The sequence below is a fragment of the Nannospalax galili genome, unplaced genomic scaffold (assembly GCF_000622305.1).
Source record: "Nannospalax galili isolate Female #2095 unplaced genomic scaffold, S.galili_v1.0 scaffold995, whole genome shotgun sequence".
In the NCBI taxonomy this organism is placed as follows: Eukaryota; Metazoa; Chordata; class Mammalia; order Rodentia; family Spalacidae; genus Nannospalax; species Nannospalax galili.
The window spans coordinates 2618559-2640385 of NW_008337291.1; the positions used below are offsets into that span (position 1 = coordinate 2618559).

The window sequence follows — 21827 nt, forward strand, 5'->3', positions numbered from 1 at the left end:
GAGATCATGTGTGAGAGTCGGCATTTTCTTTAGCCACTCTTTTGTTGGCGGACACCATGGTTGGCTCCATAACTTGGCTGTTGTGAGCAGTGCTGCATGAACATGGATGTGCAAGCTTCTCTGTGAGCTCTGACTTGAAGTTTTTTTTGTGTAAATACCCAGGGGTGGTATAGGTGAGTCATATGGTGGTCTAAACAAGCCCAACTGCTATAGAAGTCAGCATTTGCATTTTCTGACACCTAAAACTCTGAAAGGAGAGGGAAATTTTTTTCAAGGAGTTTTGTAAGCATTCCCCTTAGGATTCAACATTGTTTTCCCCAAGGAACACAGTTTTTAAGGGAGAGTAAGTTCAAATTAACCTCTCTGTAAATGTAATTATCAAGGAATCTCTTAAGACTTGAGAAAAGTGAGATTTAAAACCAGGAAAACTTTTTTATTTCTTGTAACAGACTAGAGGAACTGATTTCACTTGTCCCATTACATTGTGATAAAGCAGTATTTGATAGCAGCAGCCCGTCTGATATAATGATTATGGAGGCAGTAAGAGAGAATCTAATAAGGGAATTGATCTGCAGATTCCAATTCTGTAAGAGCCAACATCGATCAGCATAAATGTCAATAAGGAGATTGTATCAAGAGATGCCTAATTCCTTCACAGGATTCCGGAGTCTGGTGACAGATTCATGAAGTAAATGTGAAACGGAATGTAAAACTCTCACAATTGCCCATCCACCTATGGGAGGCTCCAGGGCACTCCAGTGCCACATAACATGGTCCATCCTGGTCCTAGAGAAAATGAGTAAAAGAGAAATTATTGAAGTATTTTCATATTTTAAGATGTATATTCCAGTATCATGTGAAGACAGAATAATTATGGTTGTTATTACACTCAGTAATTATGGGTAGACATTGCAGTTCAAGGAGAGGGACAGGAGGAGCTAAATGTTCTACTTATTTGTGTCTGAGAGACCATGTTTGCACAGTGCTGTGACAAAGGAAACCATCAGAAACTCAGAGATGGGTCAGGAAAGATTATGTGGGGTAGAACACTCAAGTGTTCATTTTTAATTTTGATTCTTTTTTAAGTTTTACTAGTGTGTCTATGTGTGCATGTATGTCTGTGGGAGTATATGTGCACAAGTGTGTGGGTACCTGTGCATGTGCACTGAGACCAGAAAAGGTGTTAGGTGTCCTTGTCTTTCAACCTCTGTCCATTCCTTTGAGACAAGATCTCCCCCTGAACCTGGAGCTAGCATTTTCTCAGCTAGGCTGGAAGCCAGCAAGTCCCACCAATCTTCCTGTCTTTGTTCCCTTGGAGCTGGAGTTGTAGATGTATACAGGATGCCCAGCTTGTTATATGGGTCTGGGGATCTGAACTCCTGTCCTTGTGATTACACAGCAAGTGCTTTTCATTGCTGAGCCATCTATCCAGCCCTCATTTATCATTTTATACTTTATTGATGTTCTGCCCTGGGCTTTGACTAGGAACTGGTCCTACCTCTGTGACATGTTTGGGATCACAGATAACAACAGGATAAATTTCACCAAGTCAGAATCAGGATAAAACAAACAAACAAAAAATCCTGATAGAATTAAGGCATGCAGAACTGCTAAAGTACAGGACTGGGGAGATGTCTCAGTTGGTGAAATTCTTGCCTTTCATGCATAAGGACCTGAGTTCAATTCTGCATGAAAAAAAAATTTAAAAGCTGGCCCTGGTGGCATGCATTTATAACCACAGTATTGGGGAGGCAGACAGGTGGATCCCTGGGTCTCACTGACCAACCAACTCAGCCTACTTAGCAAGCTCCGGGACAAAAACAAGCTCTGTCTCAGAACACAATGTGGATGGTTCCTGGGGAATGACACTCGGAGGTTGTCCTCTGGCCTCCACATGCTTTAAAACACATAGGCATGTGTACCTGCATACACAAGTACAACTGTACACACATGAACACTCATAAATGTGGAAATCAGGAATGATGGGTGGGTAAGTGGGCAGGGAGTGAACAGTATACATTCAGACACTGGCTCTGCCCACTGCCATGGGGGCTACCTTGGCAGGAAGTCAATGTTTTCCCTTAATGGAGGCTCCCTCTAATAAATTCTCTGCAGAAGGAATGTTGCCCAGATCATGAACAGCCCCCTATGAGGACAGAAAGGAAACCCATTGAAACACACAGGACCTTAGAAAATGCCATTCCTGACATTCTGATAGTAAAGCAGCTGTGACTCAGAAATGCTACTGAGGGGCAGGGAACATGGCTTAGTGGGTAAAGCACTTGGTATACTAGTGTGGGGCCCAGAATTCAAACACCTGGAACCTCATAAAGCCAGACACAGTAGCATGTGTCTATAATCCCAGTGTTTCTATGGTGACATGGGGACAGAAAGGGGAAAATCCCTGGAATCACGTGGGCTAGCTAGTCTGGCATGCTCAACGGCCAAAAAGAGATTCTACTTCAAATAGGATAGAAGGTGAGGACAGAAAACTAAGTTGTCCTCTGACCTCCACATCTATTCTGTGGCATGAGCAAGCTCATACCCATACACATGAATGTGTGTATACACACAAACACACATGTCACACATTCACAGACATCATAGATGTACTCACACATACACAAAAAAAAATTTCTGAAAAGTATTGTTCAGGACTGGAGAGATGGCTCAGCGGTTAGGAGCACTGGCTGTTCATGAGGAGGACCTAGTTTCAGTTTGAAGCACCCACATGGCAGCTAACACCTGTCTGAAACTCCAGTTCCAAGAGATACGATACCCTCTTCTGGCCTCCATGGACATTACATGCATGGGTGCACTTACATACATGTAAGCAAAATACTCATACACATAAAATAAATAAGTAATAAGTATTCTTTAAAAGTACTGCTTGCTTCCTCTTTCCTCACTGTGATCACTGTGCCAGTTCAACTGGATACCTTGCTGCTGAGCAGCACGCTTCAGTGGAAGTTGTTCTTCAATTGGGAAACTGATTAGGTCTTGTTTCTGTTATATGGTGGAAGGCCTAAGTTGACTCTTAAACTAACTGAAGGTAAGCCATTGAAGATAAGAGCAAAGCAGATACTAAAAATTATGTTGGACCTGTAAGATGGTTCAGGCAGCAAAGTGTGGATCCGCTGTACCCATGTAAAGCCAGATGTGGTTCTCAACATTTATAATTTTAGTCTTGGTGGAGATGGGGACAGGAGTGGATGCTCAAGGCACTCTGGCCAGTCAGTCTAGTAAATTGGTGAGCTTTGGTTTCAGTGAGGGAGCTTGTCTCAAAAGACAAAGTGGAGATGGATAGTGGAAGACACCTGATGTCAACCTCTGGCCTATACATACATCTGCAATGTGCACCCTCCCATACATGTACACACACACTAAACACATATAAAAATTTGCTTAAATTCAAAAGTCTGTGCTTATACTCAATAAGCGTATTATTGCTTATGAGCTATGGTTCTGTGTAATAAAAACCAAATGTAGCCGGGTGTGGTGGCGCATGCCTTTAATCCCAGCACTTGGGAGGCAGGTGGATCCTCTGAGTTCAAGGCCAGCCTGGTCTACAGAGTGAGTTCCAGGCAGCTGGAGCTATCTCTCTCAAAAAGATGAAAAAAAAAAATAGTCACAACCAGGACTGGATTCATCAGTGTGTAACCTATGGACCTCACACCAGGCCTTAGAGTGTCCTGTACTTGACTTGATACCCCATTATCACCATGTTAAAATTCTTTACAAAGGACTCCCTGCACTGGGTCTCACAAATAATATCCCTGGTCCTGAAAACAGCAGATGTTTTCTCAAGAATCCAGGATGCTCCAAGCACCTTAACTGACTGAATCATGCTTTCAGCCTTATGAGTTCAAGAGTTTCTCCTGGAACTCTATGTCTTTACTGAGCCTCTGTGAACTAGTATTGTTATTACCCTCAAAGGAAACAAAGGCTCAAGAGATGAAGTAGCTTACCTTCATTGTACAAAGCCAGGATTTAAACCCAGGACGATGATGCCAGAGGCCACATGCTTCCCTGCTTCCCTGGTTAGAGTGTTACAAATGTGCAGGGTGATTAACTTGTTAAACTAAGCACAGGATGCATTCTAAAACATTTACAGATAGCTTTGTAGGTATTATTATCTTGGTTTAAACTATGTCAAACTCATCAATGTTTGGGAGCCCTTTGTAAAGAAGGTGTGGAGAATTGTAACATTGAATTCCAGTAGTGGCAGTAAAATGATCTTGCCCATGACTGTGCACCTGGACTTTGCTTAACATTGAGTCTGGTGACACCTGGGAACAGGTGACATACTTTCTGATGCAATTATTTGGTTTTGAATAAACTGACTAAAGTTTTATGCACTCAAGTTAAAGGGCATTTTACTTTATTAGGTTTCTTTCTTCTTTTTTTTTCAGGGTGTGTCGGGGGTGTTCCCTGTAGCCCCAGCTGACTTGGAGCTCACTATGTAAACCAGACTGGCCTCCTGGCTTTGATCTCACAGATCTCTGCCAGCTCTGCCTCCTGACTACTGGAATAAAAGGCATATGCCACTGCACCCAGTATTTCATTAGTTTTTGATCAGTAGGAGTGGGTTTATAAACCTGGAGATGTAGCTTAGTTGGTGGAGTGCTTGTCTAGAATGCAGGAAGTCCTGAGTTCTAGCCCCAGCACTACATAAATCAGGCATGATGGCACATATTTGTAATCCCAGTACTGGCGAGACAGAGGCAGGAAGATCGGGAATTCAAGGTCATTTTCAGATGTGTATTATGTCTAAGGCCAGCCTGGGATACAGGAGATACTTTCTTTTAAAAAACAAAAACAAGAGAAATGAGTTTATAAAAAGAAATTTGGCTTCCCACATCAAATAGCTGAAACAAATAATAGAGATATATATGTAAGAAATAATTTGAAGCCCTTGGAATCCTTAACATGGAGCAGTTAAGGAGAAATACTTGTAAGTTCCAACGTGCAGTCTGAGACAAAACAGTAGTGTCTTTAAAACCAGTTGATTACTTGCAAGTGTTCAACACCAACCCTTAATTTTATCATCTTAATTACTTCTTGGGAATTTTAATCTCTCATAGTTGTTGAAATAAGTCTGAGAGCTCTTTATTTTCTCTCTGGGGTTCATTTCTTTATAATGGTTATTTATAGATCCATAACCAATTCCTTTGAAAAATAAGAACTCACTTTGAGCGGCCTCTGAGGTTGGAAATGCCACTCATGATACAAAATGAAAAAAGAGCTAAGAGAAAGATTACTGTGCATCTTTGAGGAAAGTTTCCATCAAAGCAGTTTATGAAAATTAATAAATCTTTAGGGATTTGTGAGGATAGAATAATTTTAGGATTATGGTAGCCAGCAACTGTCTCAGAAGAAAATGGAGAGATTATGTTATTTATATTTATGCATCAAATATCTGCTTAATGACTCACAATTTTTACCCTAGGGGATTAGGAATTTCTTTTTTGACCTTCTTCCTCCAAGAGCGATGAGAAGAAAGTGTTATATGCTTGTTGATTCTGAATCAAAAGTGTTGGAGATACTGTTTTATGTCTTGTGGAAGATTTGTGTGATTTTGTGTGTTCACTGACGTTCTGGGGGGGAGGTTATGTGTGCATGTGTGTAGGAGGTGTATGCACCCTTGCATGTCCATGTGGAGGCCAGGAGTCAACGTCCAGGCTCTTCCTTGCTTGTCATTCATCCTAACTTGAGACAGGGTCTCTCACTGAGCTCATTGATCTGGCTAGGCTGACCTGGCCAGTGAGCTCCAAGCAGACCTCCTCCTCTTATTCTTTGTCCTCCTTCTTCCTCTTCCTCATTGTGCTCTTTCCATTCTTCTTCCTCTTTGTCCTTCTTTCCTTTGTACTCCTGCTTTTCCTCTTCTCCCTTTTCCTCCTCTCCTTCATTTTCCTTCCCCTACTAAGCACTGGGCTACAGTGTGTACCACCATGCCCTGTTTTATGTGGGTGCCAGGGATCTAAACTTAAGTCCTCATGGTTACACAGCAAGCACTTTGCTCACTCGGCCAACTCCCCAGTCCTTTGCTCATTGTTCTAATGCAATTGCAATTCCTTATCTCTCACACTGGCGTTTGTAATATCATAACACACTTTTTTCTCTGATAGCACAGTGGAATCATTCAAGAAAACTGGATGGACAGTTGGCCAGGGAAGCCAGAGCAACTTGAGTGGAAAGTCCGGCATCCTGCCTATCTCAGTTTTCCCTAATATGCCTAAAAAATATAAAATTGAGATTTAAATAGTGAATCTATTTAGCAAATAATAGAAAAATAAAAACCAACCCATTTGACTTGCATTCTACACAATGGTTAAAAATGGTCGTTTGCCAAGAAATGATTTAGACTCATGAAACCTATTTCACAACTAATCCTTTAATGCCTGTTTTACATACTACCCTTCCCACTGTTACTGTTGAACAATGTTGTAAGTCAGTAATTCCATGCCCTATATTTCAAATTACTCTTAGGAAGCCACATAAATAACAATTTTCAACTGCTTGCTTATAATACCATAAAGCATTTCTTACCATGGAGGTGAAGGAACAGTGAATTTTAAAAACTGCTTTAGAGACAAAGCTATGGGGAAGCTGTGATGTGGATTTTTTAGTAACAAAATTATAGGGCAAAGGAAGTAATACATTTGAAAGTCAGATCATAAACAACTTAGTGTGATCTATCAGGGGAAGGAAGACAATGGGCTTTCACTGAATGTTCAGCCATAAATTCTGTCCACGTCATACACCCGCACAGATGCTGTAAGAGGAATAAGACTCCAGCAGTTTGTCCTATTAAAACCAGGACTCCAGGCACTGAAGTACCAGTGAGCACGCATTGGCAAAGCCATTCCCATCACTGCTCTCATATTCTTGTCCTGACCGCTGTGGTGAGGTGCTATGAGAAGCCTTTGAAGGTCCCATGGTATGTCATCGCCCAAAACTGAATTCCACCTGCCTTGGGATTAATCCCTAGCACTGCAGAAACTGGGAGGGATGATACACACCTGTGATCGTAGCATACAGGAAGTAGAGGCAAAATCAGGAGTTCAAAGTCATCCTCAGTAAGTTCAAGGAATATATGAGAACTTGTCTCTTAAAAAATCTTGACCCATGTGTGATAGTATTAGGAGGCAGGGCCTTTGAGAGAGATTACATGAGGAGGTGGGAGCCCTCTTAGATGGAATGGTACCCATAGAACATGGACCTCAGAGAGTTACTCCTCCATTGGACAGCAAGAAGTTCTCCACTGTGAACCGGGAAGCATCCCACACCAACACCGTAATCTTAGGCTGAGCAGCCTCCAGGACTAAATTCATTTTGATTATGAGTCACTTGGGTTACAGTGCTTTGTTAAAGCAGTTTGAATAAACTGGGACAGGTACCTGCCTTAGTGAGTGTTCATTTCATTTCTTTAAAAGAATTTTTTTTTTCATTTAAAACGATTTATGGGGAGGGGTTGGGGGTAATATGATCAAAATACATTGTGTGAGATTCTCAAAGAATTAGTAATATTACCAATTAGTAATTAGTAAGAATATTAATTACTAATATTCTTCTCTAAATATTTTCTTTCTTCTTGAGAATTACTTATATGTATACAATGAAATATGATCTTATGCATCTCATGGTCCCATTCCAAATCCCCCATATCCTCCAAACACATCTTTCACCCTCCTACCATATGTCGTTGTCTTACTATTTTTATTAGTTGCTTGCCATATGTGCATAGATACCAGTGGTCACATCCCCACAAAAGAATGATTCTCCTCTACAACAGCTATCACCTGCCAATAGCTCCTCAGTAAGGGGTGGGGCCTAGAGAGCACCTCCCCATCTTTGCCAGAAGGTTGGCTTATTCAGATTAATCTTATTCTTATTTGTAACATCTCTTAGCTATGCTTAGCTGTGATTCTCAAGAGTCAGAGTGCCCTTCCATAACTGCCAGGTGGCAGATACCATGTCATCATTGTACCCAAGTGGTGAAGCCTGAATAAGATAACCAGGAGCCAAGCCTGTGGTATGGTGGGGACCTTGGTCCTCTCAAACTTTTGACCTCGGGTTAAATAAGCCCTGTTGTTCTTCACTTTTCTCATTTGTAAGAAGGATGTGGTGTTATTTTCTGCCTCACCTTTACAAGTGACTGTGAAGATTTAGTAAGAAAAAGTTATATAAACTCTTAGCAAAATTACCTAGTCTGCAGTTAGCTTGCTCTACACATTTGTAGCTGTTCAGTTTAGTTTTATTTTTCAGTTAGGTTCAGATTCATGGATAGACTTGTTTCCTGGAAAAAATTATAGAGGTCTAAGAAAGAAACAGTGGTTAGCAAAACCAATTATAATATACGGTTACTAGGGAAGAGAATGACATTTTCTTTAGTGATGTAGCCCCTGGTAAATTGTCTGTTCTCCTGTAAATAACCCCTCACCCATACTTCTGTAATTATCCCTAATTGACCTCATTGAGTCACCTAAAAAAGACACGAAAACAGAAGAGGGACTAGTTGGGAAGAGGAAGGGGAACAGCAGGCTTGGGAGGGACAAGTGAGAGTAATAGGGGTGAGTAGGCTCAAAGTGCATCACATACATATATGAAAATGGAATAATAAAACCATTTGAAATATAATTAGGAAATACTAATAAAAACTTTTTTAAAATAATCATAACAGTAGTAATAAAATGCAATAAGAAAAGTATTTTTAATGAATGAACTGTATTTGAGTCAAGCCAGCAACAATATAGAGATACCTTTTAATTAATTCTGTGCAGTCCATTTCATTGTCTAATTACTTTATATTGTTATTTTAGTAAATTGTCCCTGACAGACTTTCATTAGGTATATTTAATTGGGTAGAATTACAAGCATGAACTCTGCAGTCTTATAAGGCCTTTGGCAAGATGTTTTAGGTCTCTGCATCAGTTTCACTACCTGAAAGGTAGGGCTGATAATAACTATCCTTACTGTGGACCTCACTGAGGGTGATATGTGTAATTATATAGATGAAACACATGCTTAGTGCCAGACAGAGCTCAATAAATGCTCACAGCTATTATTGTTAAGGTTCCCTCCCTCCCTGCCCCCCCTCTCTTTCCTCTCTCTCACTCTCCCCCCTCCCTAAAGAATCTAGGCAGAAAAAAAAGTCACCATGACAACATAGTTCATCTGACGAGAATGGACCTGAAGGGTGGGCCTATAGCACTTAGGGACATCCCTTGTAAAAGATACCAATATGATTCTCAATACCCTTCCTTTATAGGAAAAGCGAAACTAAGCGTTAGAGGAAGAGTTTGGACTGAAAAGGGGGCAGATCTCAGAGAAAACCCTGGTTGCACTACTTTCTGGGATAGACAGAGCCTTGTGACTTTGGATATATTCCATAGCTTCTATCATCTTAACGTCCTCTTCCTTAAAAACAAAAATAATAGTTTCTTCCGCATAGTAATATGACCCTTTATGAGATAAGCTCAGGCAGAGGATTTCACACAGTGTCTCTTTCCTCCCCAGAGCAGGAGGTAACTCATTTCTTCCTAATAAATGGTACATTAAACTCCAGGGACTATCAGTGTGATTTCCATTAGGTCTGAAAAAAAAAATAGTGAAGTCTTTTTTTTCCTTTCTAGTCTGTGTATTTGAGCAAAATCAGAAGGGAAATTCGTTCCCTCAAATGTAAAAAGCAAAAAGCTTCCGAAAGCCAGGAATTTTCAAAAACTAAAACTTGATTAAAAATGTAAAAATGTAAAAAGGTAGTGTAGATAATTTTATGAAACAGCAGGAGCAATTGGAAAGTACTTATTAAAGAACCTGTTAAAGTAATTAGTGATATAAACGGAAATTTCAAGGTGTTTCTAGATCTCTCAGATTCCAGAATAAGCTGGGGCTGTGCTGAGTCACTTCCTCCCTCTGATCAGATTCACATACAAAGACAAGGAGGAAGCTTGGGGGTGGGGGTGGCTTGGGACTGGCCAATCAGCCTGAGTCACCCTGGAGAAATTTCTCTTCGCCTGCCCACAAGTCTGACCTACCTGGCACTGAAGTTCTAACCCTACTTCCTGTTTCTCAGTTCTGTTACTCTGAAGCATTCTTGATGGTTATTCATTTAGTGAAAGAACTTCCAACCTTAAGATTTGGAGTCTTGGTGACGAGGGTAGATTTGCTTTTGCACAGTTACTGCATAGATACCACTTGCCACATACTTTACTGCCTTTTTAACACACCAACCCTCCCACCATCTCTGCCTCTGCTCCCAAACAGCCCTTATTCTCCTATACCACCTTTTTCATTTTGAGACAGGGTCTTATGTAGCCCAGGCTGGTCTCGAACTTTCTATATAGCTGAGGATCACTTTGAATGTCTGATCCTGTTTCTACCACCCAAGCACTAAGATTACAGGTGTGGGTCCCATGCCCAGTTAATGCAGTGGTGGGGATGGAACCTATGGTTCCATACATGCTCAATCAGCACTCTACCCACTGAGCTACTTACACCCCTAAGCCCCTCTTTCATAATCTGTTTTGAGTGCTTTACCTTTAGAATTTTTATAGTTTTCCCTCATCTTTGGGTTTGAGCTCCTAATCTGTATTAACCAGTTTACTTAAGTCTCCCACAGTTCATAGTCAGAATTCTACACATAGTATATGCCTCATATATGCTTCTTGCTGTACCAATTTGAGTGGAGACTTCTAAGGAAAAATCATCCATCTTCCTACTGATCCTCACCCTGCCCGTCTACAGAGGAACTGTTAATGGAATTTCAGCAGATAGGACAGCTGCAAGATGCTCTGCCTATTCATCTATGCTGCAGAGACCCCAGATAAACTTTGTAGCCACCAAACCAAATGCTCCTCCATAGGCAGCCACTGGATAATGAAGTTGTCGTGGTAGCAGGGACCCTTGAAGAAGATTTTGAATATATGGGTGGAATAATTGTTTTCAAAAGCATTTTATCACTTGGAATCCCATACAAGTAGAAAAGATAAGGGAGAACCATGCCACTGCCACAGTGCCATCCACAGTGAGACAGAACAGACACTAGGGCACGGGAAGATTAACACATAAGGCAAGTCAAAAAGCTGTCAGGAAAAAGAATACTTGCAACTAGGACTACTTTGATAGACTTTAAAAAAGTAATTATAAGCATTTCAGACTCTACATGAGATCACACCATGGTGAATATAGATCTTAAGGTCTCCTAGAAGAACATTTGAAAAACACTCTCTCTGCATCCCTCAGCAAGATGGCAGGGTCAGATAGTGTATTTTTATCTTTCTATCCCAAAATGGAAAGAAAGGCATGATTAATTAAACATTAGCTTTTATCCAAAAAGATTTTTGTCCTAGGCTCAAATTTTTGTGACTCTAAGAAATGACCATATAATACTGTTATATAATATGAAGTTATATTCGGTTTTATAATAAATTCTTAATGTATTAGAACTAAACCCATGAAATTCAAACCCAAGAATCCAACACAATTGCTCTTGATGGAATTTAGAAAGACTGATGAAAAAAATCACAATTCTGAGAGTGCAAAAATATAAGTCTAATGTGTGAGGCAAAACTTTGAGGGTTTTTGGGGGGGGGATGGAGGAAGATTGTTTGATGAGTAAAGCTTCCATACAGAAATTATACTCATCAGATTGAGCTATTTTCAGTAATTTTCTTGAACTTACTTTGAGTGATTCTTACGCATAAGTCTGAAAATTGCTCTATTATCCAACAGAAAGAACAAAGCCTATCCACCAGGGTCTGTCTGATTCACACCCATATTGGAAACATTTCGTTTAAACATTCTCCACAGATGTTTTCTACCCATCACAGAAGATAGGAAATTTCAGGATGTTAAGGGTATCAAAAGGTCTTCAGAGTATTTTATAGGGAGTCTTTCCAAGTTTGCATCCATTTTAGTGAGAATATAGGGCAAGAGACACTGCACCCAGAGCCAATTTAGGACTGAGTCAAAGGAAAAGAAATAGGGCCCTAGGAGCTTGAATGGGAGCTGTGAGATTGGATCAGCTCTCTGAAATGTAGCCAAGCTGATTTACAAACAAAAACTATAACTGAAAACAGCAGTAATTTATATGGCTAAGAAAGCAGCCCCAGGGACAACAAGATAGCTCAGCAGTTAAGGACAGTTGCAACCAAACCTGATAACCTGAGTTCAATCTCCATGACCCATATGGTTGAAGGAGAGAACTAACTCCTGAAAGTTATCCCCTGTCCTCCATGTGTGTGCTGACACATATGTTCCCATCTGCAAAACATGCATAGACATACACACTAAATATAAATAGATAAATAAATAATAAAAAAATTTAATAAGAAATTGGCCCAGGATCCAGGCCATTAGACCTGAGGGAAGCTGAACACTAACCAGGTCCGAATGACCAGCCAGCCAAGATGGTGGAAAGCAACAAAAAGGAACAAGCAAGACAGAAGTCAGGAGCAAATGAACAACACCCACTTAGAAGGTGACCAAGGTGGCTCGGGTATGGAAAATGGAAGCAGAGAGAGATGAATACTGGTACTCACCTTACTTTCTCCCTTGTAGTCAGGCAAGGACTCCAGCCCATGGGATGGTGCCACTCACAATTATGGTGATTCTTCTCAATTAAATTTTTTGGGAACACCCTAATGGATACATGTAGAAGTATTTTCCCATGGTGGTTCTCAATCCCATCAAAATGACAATAAATATTAACATCAAAAGCATATTGAAGATAGTGTTCAAGTATAGGTGATGAGTAAAGTCCAGTTAGCACTAGATCATACGGAAAGAACAGACCATCTCACTTTGTAATTAAAACAAGAAGTCAAACAACTGTGGACATAGAAACCATCTCTTTCAGCTGAGAGATTATGAACAAGAGGGAAAACACAGCAATTATGATGACCATAAAACATGACTGGGGTTGAACTTCCGACATTTATACACCAATTAATTAAATCAGGGTGTTGGAAGAGATCAAGTTAAAAATATTTATGCGGCTAGAGAGATGGCTCAGTGGTTAAAAGCATCCATTACACTCGAAGAGAACACAAGTCAGTTCCAAGCACCCATATCAGGCAGCTCATAATCGCCTGTCACTCCAGTTCCATGGTGATTTGGTGCCTCTGACCTCCACGGGCACCTGCACTCATTTGAACAAAACCCCCATATACACATAATTAAAAATAATTTTAAAAGCTTCTGAAAAATATTTTTCACAACTACCCTCTTTTGATGAATGCATTATACCCATGTTGGTGGAGCCCAATAGTTAGATACATGCTATGTTTATTCTCACAACTTCTCTTTTGAGCAAATATTTTTATTTGTCTCTGGGGTATACATATATGCACGTGTTTATGTAGGTGCACTCACACATGCATAAACGTGAGAAATTGAAGTCAGGATGTTTTTCTTTATTGCTCATTATTTTTATTTTTATTCTTACTGTTTTTATTTGTGTGTGTGCTATGTGTGTCTTTGAGTGTGCATATGTGTGCATACATGTGCTCTTGTATATACATCGCCACCTTACTTTTTGAGACTAGTTCTCTCACTGACATTTTGCCCACCATTTCATCTAAACTGTCTGGCCAGCAAGCTCCAGGTATCATCCTGTCTCCACTTCCTGGTGCTGGGGTTACAGACACACACTGCTGTGTTCCCACTTTTTGCAGGCTTCTGGAGTTCCAAACACAGGTCCTCATTCCTGCTCAGTACACACTTTACCAAATGAGCTATCTCTCCAGCTCTAGATATTTGTCTTTAATAGAGGAGGAAAATTTGTCTACATGATTATGGTGCTAGATTAATTCTCTCAAGGACTGAATGAAGACATGGGAACCGTGGCTGTACCATTCTTTCTGTCCTTCACATTTTATTCTCAAACTAAGCTATTAACTTCTGAAATCCTAACAGAAAAATTCACACCTTCCTTTTCAAATGAGAAAGTATGACAGTAAATATAAAACCCACTCACCAGTTTCTTTTCCTTGCTTCATCTGGCTTGATTTCCAGTGTTCCCCAAACTTCGTGGATAAAGATCTGGGTTTTTTTTAACCTTACTTTATACCACTAAATAAAGTCATGATGTCTTCCTGGCCGTAGCAATCACTGCTTAAAGTTAAGACATCATCATGTACTGAGTCAAAACCTAGAGGCAGAATTCTATTACATGCAATAAGCCTTCAGTGAGCATTTGAGGAACTGTGTCATGGTGAACAACAGGAGATGCATAATGGAAAACTCTGGCCCCCAGCCTGGCTCTGATCTCCACTCTCCACGGTGATCATTAACCACACAGCTGCAGAATCAGTCACTGCCACTCTCAAGGGAACACTCACCTTGATCCAACCAGATAAAGAACAGCCTGTTCTTGGCACAGTCTGTTGAAGGGAACATTCCTAAGCCTTGTCTTACAGATACATAACTGTGAAGAACACAGAGCTGACTGCCTGAGGATTACTGAGCACCCCTCCCTCTCCCACATATCAAAATAACACTGATGCAATGTATAGCATGGATAGCAGTTGCCCTTATCTTACTGGGTCCTTAAAGATACACTTGGTATTTTAAGATGGTATAAAAGTTGTGTCTTGACTATAGATTATGGTATAGCTTAGCTCTTCAAGAAATCTCCCACTCCCACTCCCACTCTTGGACACAGAGACATGAAGTTGACCTTACTGCCAAGAAGCTAAAATTTAAAGTCTAAGAAATCACTTTGGTCTGTTGATATTGTTATTATATGTAAGTGTATAAATGTGTGTGCATGAATACAGACACATGAACACACGCACACATAGACACTCATTCCTAGTTAACATTAACTGTCAGCTTGACACAGCCTAGAATCACCTGAAAAAAAGATAGAAACTATCTTTATGAAGTTGGTCTGTTGACATGTCTATGAGGGATCACTTGATTGTATCAACTGATGTAGAAGGGCTCAGCCCACTGTGTGGGTGGCATTTCCTAGGCAACTAGTCCTAGACTGTGTAAGAAAGCTAACCAAGGACGATCCAGTGAGCAGGCCAGTGAGTGAGCCAGCAAGCAGGTTCCTCCAGGTTTTTTAAAAATAGTAATTTATTTATTCATTTCGTTATTTTTTTATGTGTATGAGGGTTTTTCCTGCTAAATGTAAGTGCACCTGTGTCATGCAGAGCCAGAAGAGGCCAGAAAAGGGCATCAGATACCCCAGAACTGGAGTTAAGGACAGACATTAACTGGGAATGTGGTGCTGGGAATCGAACTGGAGTCCTCTGGAAGAGCAGCCATTGCTCTTATCCACTAAGCCACTCACCAGCCCCCTCCATGTTCTCTGCTTCAAGTTCTCGCTTGAGTTCTTGGCCTGACTTCCCTCAATGATAGACTGTGACCTGGAAGTGTAATCGAACTATGTCCTTTCCTTCCCTAAACTGTTTTTTGGTCAGTGGTTTATCACAGCATCAGAAAGGAAACTAGAACATATACATATATACATTTTTTTCAAATGTCTACCCTAGATGCTTCAATGTGTTTCTTAGATAAGGGTAATATCAGCCAAGTCAATGTTAGCGGTGATAATAAGCAAGCCCTAATGAGTCACATCTCATTGCTCTTCTTTGTGTGAAGTCCAAAGGACCTATTTGTGGTCCCAGAGTGTCTCTCATCCAGTTGTTGACTGAGGAATACAAATCTCCTTTACTTGGATGACTCTACCTTGTAAATGAACTCTAAGATTGCTGTTTTGCATTGACTGTGTTGAGCCGGGGAAGGGGAAATAAATGAAGAAAACTACATAGAAGATACTTTGGGATCACAGAGGGAAGGTAAACATCCCTTGTTCATACTCTAGCTAGAACCCATGTTACTTGGCCAGCTCTACTTGAAAAGGATAGGAATCACTCAGCAAGAACTCCCTACCTCAGAAGCAAAGCTGAAATGTAGGTCTTAACCTTAGTTCTCATGGAGCTGATCATCTGTAGTTCCAGGATAGGAACTATTGCATGAATTGTTCTGATCCGATAATGATGTGCAACAGATAACAGATCAGAATGAGAGGGCAGAGTGATCTATTCAGGCATGGAATTCACCTGGGTCAAGAAAGATGGACAGCCTTTTAATGGGGTTATTTGTAGTACAGTTCTGAAGAATGAGTATCCAGAGTAGTAAGAGTATGCCATGGAACAGCAGGTGAAGGCATCAGCTCAGAAGGGAGGGGCCGTGCTTCTGACACAGAGACCAGACTGACAGGAAGGGAGGGTGGGGCTACCTCCATCAAGGAGGTATGTGAGCAAAAGGTTCTCTCACTTCTGTTCTGGAGATGTGTGAGGCTGGGAGTCTCTTTCTGAGACCAAACAGGATCTCAATAACTGAGATCAGCCTGTGAATAATGTACGGTCAATTCAAAACCACCTTCAAGTCACCTTGCCACCCCACAGCTTAAACAAAGTGAGTCTATATCCAGGATTCTTCTGGATTTTTGTGTTAAAGACTTGAAATTTAAAGTGGTTCAAATAAGAATTTGCATCTAGAAGGGGCACTTGCAGTGAACTTCATGAACTGTAGTTTAGATTGTGCTAAAGTATTTCCCTCAGAGTAGGTAAACTACTCAAAAGGTCATGGCATTGTGGGTTACTCTCATTGATAATGACTTTACTCAAATTTCCCATGAGGGCTGGGAAGATGGCTCAGTGGATAAAACACTTGCCATGCAGGCCTGAGTATGAACCCCCAAAGCCCAGGTAAATCTGCCACAATAGTAATACTGTAATAATAACACTCCAAGAGGGAGATGGGAGAAAGAGCAGTAGAATCCACAGATCACAGGCCAACTAGCCTGGTGCATGCAGTGAGGAACAAAAGAGCCTGCCTCAAACAAGTGGAAGGCGAGAACCAGTACCTTAGTTTCCTTAGTTTGTCTTCTGATCGCCACATATGTGCTATGGCACAGGTGTGTCTGCACACACACATACACACACACACATACTCATTGTACACACACACACACAAAAAAAAATCCCCATTATTACATTCTGTCTTCTTTCCACTGAGAGCAAAATTAACCACAGATAACACCAAAATCTCACTCTGAAAACTAATTTGTACACATTTAAATATGTATGTATGCCTGTCTGTGGGGATGTATTTATGACAGATAGATGATAGATAGATAGATAGATAGATAGATAGATAGATAGAAGGCTAGCCTGGCCTATGTAGTGAGTTTTAGGCCAGCTGGGACTACAGGGAGTCCTGTCTCCAAAAGACAGAATAGATGATAGATAGACAGCAATAGATGATAGATAGATGATAGACAGACAGACAGATAGATAGATAATAGATAGACAAATAGATAGATAGATTAGGATGCAAGCACACCTTTGCCTTACTTTTTTATTTTTAGTGTATGAGTGTATTGACTGCATGTATGTCAATGCACCCATGTCATGCAATGCCCTCGGAGGTCAGAAGAGGGAGTTGGATTCCCCTGGGACTGGAGTTACAGATGGTTGCTAGCCAGCATGTGGGTGTGGGGAATTGAACCCAGGTCCTCTGCAAGTGTAGCAAGTGTTCTTCCCTGCTGAGCCATCTCTACAGCCCCAATAAAAATAAATAGATGATAGAAGATAGATATAGATGATAGATAGATGATAGACAATAAATAGATGATAGATAGATGATTGATAGATAGACAGACAGACAGATAGATAGAAAGATAGATGATAGATAAATAGATAGATGATAGATTATAGATAGATGATAGAAGATAGATAGATGATAGATAGATGATAGACAATAGATGGATGAGAGATAGGAAGAAAGAAAGAAAGAAAGAAAGAGAAAGAAAGAGAAAGAAAGAAAGAAAGAAAGAAAGAAAGAAAGAAAGGAAGGAAGAAAGAAAGAAAGAAGAAAACTAAGTCTTTGGGAAATTTTCTCATATGTAACATGACATCCATGGGCTTCTGAGATTTCATAGTTACTTCAGAGAAATTTTGTGAGATGTTTATCTTCAATTTCTTAAAAAAAGGAACTACTTATTTTTGTTCATGTGTATGAGTATTTGCCTGCATGTGCATATGGGCACCCTGTGCATGCCTATTGCATGAGAAGGCTAGCAGAGGGTATCAGATCTCCTGGACCTGGAGTTACAAATGATTTGGAGCTGTCAATTTTGGGTGCTATGAACAAAACTTGGGTCCTCTGCAAGAACAGCAAGTGCTCTTGACTACCACCTCTCCAGGCCCACTTCCCATTGTCTTGCCTGCAGCTTCATCACTCATATAAGTTCTATTTTCATTTCTTTTTATACCTGCTTCATATATATGGAAACTGGATATCAAGGTATTCTATCCTATCCTACCACCAGCTCTGAGATTTGGCAATACCTTGCTGTGAGGCTGCTGTAGATTTCATAGAGCGCTCTTATCTACTACCCCTTCTCATTGTGGCTCTACCTTTCCGTACCTGTGATTAGATTAAGTGACAATTTCCATATTTTTATAATAGGTGGTGGTGGATCTTACCCAGATAGGGATAATTACAGTCCCAAGATCCTATGAAACTAGTGCCTTAGAGCTTGGATTCAGGACTCATGACCCTGGCCCCAGGACATACCCCATCTTCCATAGAGACTTCAGTGATGAGTAATGTTAAGTATCAATGACCAGAATCTGGAACCACCTGTGAGATGGGCCTGTGGGTATGCCTCTGGGGGATTATCTTGATAATATTAATTAAGGGGGGATGACTGCTTACTGTGGGTGGCATCATTTCCTGGCTGGGATCTGGACTTTATGAAATGAAGAAAGTGAATTAAGCACTAGCTTGCTTGCAGTCATCACTCTCTGCTGCCTCACTGAGGATGCAGTGTAACCAGGTGCCTCACACTCCTGCTGCCATGACTTCCCCACTATGATGGACTGTGCCCTAAAACAGTGACCCCAAATAAGCCCTTCGTTTCTTAAATTGCTTTTGTCAGAGTGTTTTGTCAGAGAAACAGGGAAAGAAACTAAGACACTTTCCTATTTCAAGGGATCAAATTGACCGATCAGATAAAAACAGTGACACAAGGCATTGATAAGGAGGATAGGTCTGCATACACTCATATTCATGCAGTATGTGAAGGGTGACATCATGTATCTGAGAAGAAAGAGTGAAGTCCAATCACGAACTAGATGAGAAGTCAGATATCTAATCTGTAAAGAGTTCTTCCCCCAAATCACATGATCTACCACTCAAAAATCATTATTTCTTTTGTTGAATGTCATTTCCCATAACTGCTGCTACTGTTTGCATATTGATAAATGTATCTTTAGGTCTTAGAAAATCATAATTCGTTTGGCACTCTCTCAATCTTTAAAACCTATATGTGTGTGGGGAAGATCTAAGATCTTTTTCTTTCTAGACTGTAATAAGCATTAATTGGGTACTTAGTGGATATAATATACTGTGGCATGTCCTGAGCAGTTAACAATGGGAGATGCAGATTCCAGACAGCACTTGAGAAAGATATCAGAAAAATTATCCAGAAGCAAAGGTGTTGTTATTGTAGCTACTTATTTGGGGCCTTATTCTCCTTATTCTGCCTCTCGACTTGCTGTAGGGGTACTGGGGTACTAGGATGACAGAAGCACACGACTGTGTCTGGCTTTACCTGAGTTCTGGAGATCCCAGCTCAGGTCCTCTTAGTTGTAAGGCAAGTACTTTACATGCTGAGCCATCTCCCCAACTCTAAGACACTGCTTAGATCAGCCTCATTCTGCAGCAGGCCCTCTCTAGAATGGAAAAGGGGTAGATAATCTTTCAGCGACATTATTTTCTCACTTGATTAGATACTTTTAACATCTGAAGTCACAAAAGTTGTGACCAAGACAAACTAGGGTACAGGGACCGTTTCTAAGATGTCACCAGACAGGCAGAAAAATGACATATAAATAATGGGTTTTATTGTATTTGCAATTAAACAAATCAAATTTAGTGTCCACCAGAAAGCCTTAGCAATTAGTATAAAGATTAATATAGTGAAACATCTCCTCTGTAGCAGGCCTCCAAAACAAAACTGAAATAGCGAATTCAGTATGTAATTGAATAGTGCGTAAATATTAATGCACGTAATCTTCTGAGTCCCCAGGTCCCTGATGCAATTATTTTCTATTCACATTAATTGTTCCTAGCAGATGACGCTAATGACTTTGAGTTAAAATGTGTCCAAGGGAAGATTTCCTAAGATCAGTACTGTTTAGAAATAAGGTCACTTTTATAATTATTCGCTTAGATTTTAACCATGGCTGAATATAATAAGATTAACCTTGTGACTGTTTCCACTTTTTTAATGAGAATATCAAAAGTTAATTTTCCTGTTACTTATCTTCAAACTATGACTTCTGTCTCTGTGTTGCTCTCTCTGTCTCTGTCTCTGCTGTGTGTGTGTGTGTGTGTGTGTGTGTTTTCCTGTGCACATGGAAGCTAGAGGTCAACCTCAGATGTTTCTCAGGAAGTGTTCAATTTGTCTTGTGAGACAGGTCTTTCACTGGCCTGGGACTCACCAAATGGGCTAGGCTGGCTGACCAAGGATCCTGTCTCTATATCCTCAGCACTGAGATTACAAGTTCACACCACCACACACAACCTTTTATGTGGGTTCCAGCGATCCAACTCAGGTCTTTATGCTTGTAACAGCAAGCACAGTACCAACTAAGCCATCTCCCCGGCCCACTATTTCTTACTTGATTCTACTAAGCATTTTCCCAGGCAGACTGTCAGATTACATAATTGTGATTGCTGTTTCTAAAATATAGTTTACACTTACACATATATATGGAACACTGATGAGCTAGAACAGACTTGCTTGAGTTATGACATGTTTTCTCCAAATGGGAAATGTCAAACTCTACAGATCTCTCTGTCCAAAGGAGGACTTAGAAACAAAGATTTTAAGTAACACTCTCCGACATTTCTGCTTGATTTTACCTAGAAACTTCACTCACGTGTCGTAGATCTTTCATCCGGAGATTTGATCTCAGAGTCAGGAAGAAGCCGAAGTCTGACACAGTCATGGACAGATACTGAACTGCATGTGAGTTTCCCAGTTATATGCACTAAACCCATTTAGGTCGTTTTCTTCCTTCCATCGACTATGTCACCAGCAAACCACAAGGTACACTTCTGAAGCATCCTCAGGCGGAAAGCAGCACCATCCTTTCTTGCATTCTCTGAAATTCAACATGTTCCCCAGCTGATAGAGTAAGCAGAAGTGTCACTCTTGGTAAAAGTGTCGTAAATCTTGACTTTGTCCCCAAGATAGCTTTTTGAGTATTGATTACATATCAAAGTCTCTGAGAAATGGTCAAGGGGCTTTTTATTAAAGCATGTGCCCCATATTGTCCACCCCACTCTTATGATATATTATGTATGAACTTTTAAAAATTCATGGGCTCTGCATTTTTTCCCTTTAGCTAGGGTGAGCTTTGTGCTTATTTGGCAAAACTTTAACCAGAATGACTTTTAACTCTCATTGACATAAAAAGAGTAACTTGAAAAGAACACAACTAACAAATAAATACATAATAAAAAATATTAAGCTTTTTTAAATGACATGAGAAGTCATGGATAACTGGGCTTTTATTTTGCCTTATAATTTTTTCAGTTGTAGATGAGATATTCTATAGCAAATATAAATATTCTCAAGTTAAATTGGAATGACATTTCAGTAAAATGCTGTCACTTTATAAATCCTAAATACCTCACAGCGTCTTATCTATTCTATGACCTTAAAATTTCAAATCTTGTGTGCAGTTTTATTCGGGAAACTCTTGGCTCCACTCTCTGTATCTCTATATATTGTT

At 40.3% G+C, this 21827-nt stretch overlaps 1 protein-coding gene and 1 long non-coding RNA gene across 12 annotated transcripts in view; one reads left to right on the forward strand and one right to left on the reverse strand.

Annotated features, from left to right (window-relative positions):
• Nckap5 (NCK associated protein 5) overlaps window positions 1-21827 on the forward strand; it is a 1008915-nt gene that overhangs the window by 839279 nt on the left and 147809 nt on the right. For 7 of the 8 annotated variants that reach the window (XM_029563242.1, XM_029563241.1, XM_017797976.2 and 4 more), the window contains one exon: window positions 20957-21058. The exons of the other annotated variant lie outside the window; for it this stretch is intronic. In XM_029563242.1, coding sequence (XP_029419102.1) covers window positions 20957-21058 — 102 coding nt within the window. The remainder of the gene's footprint in view (window positions 1-20956; window positions 21059-21827) is intronic. 8 annotated transcript variants of the gene reach the window in all.
• Window positions 408-14236, reverse strand: LOC115070234. 4 transcript variants are annotated; one of them, XR_003849428.1, is made up of 5 exons: window positions 13979-14236; window positions 12543-12641; window positions 8208-8299; window positions 3969-4037; window positions 408-786 (listed from the first exon to the last, which is right to left on the reverse strand). It is a non-coding gene; the product is annotated as an uncharacterized LOC115070234 (long non-coding RNA). The 4 variants fall into 4 exon arrangements; XR_003849426.1 differs by lacking the exon at window positions 3969-4037; XR_003849429.1 differs by lacking the exon at window positions 3969-4037 and having other exon boundaries at window positions 8208-8319.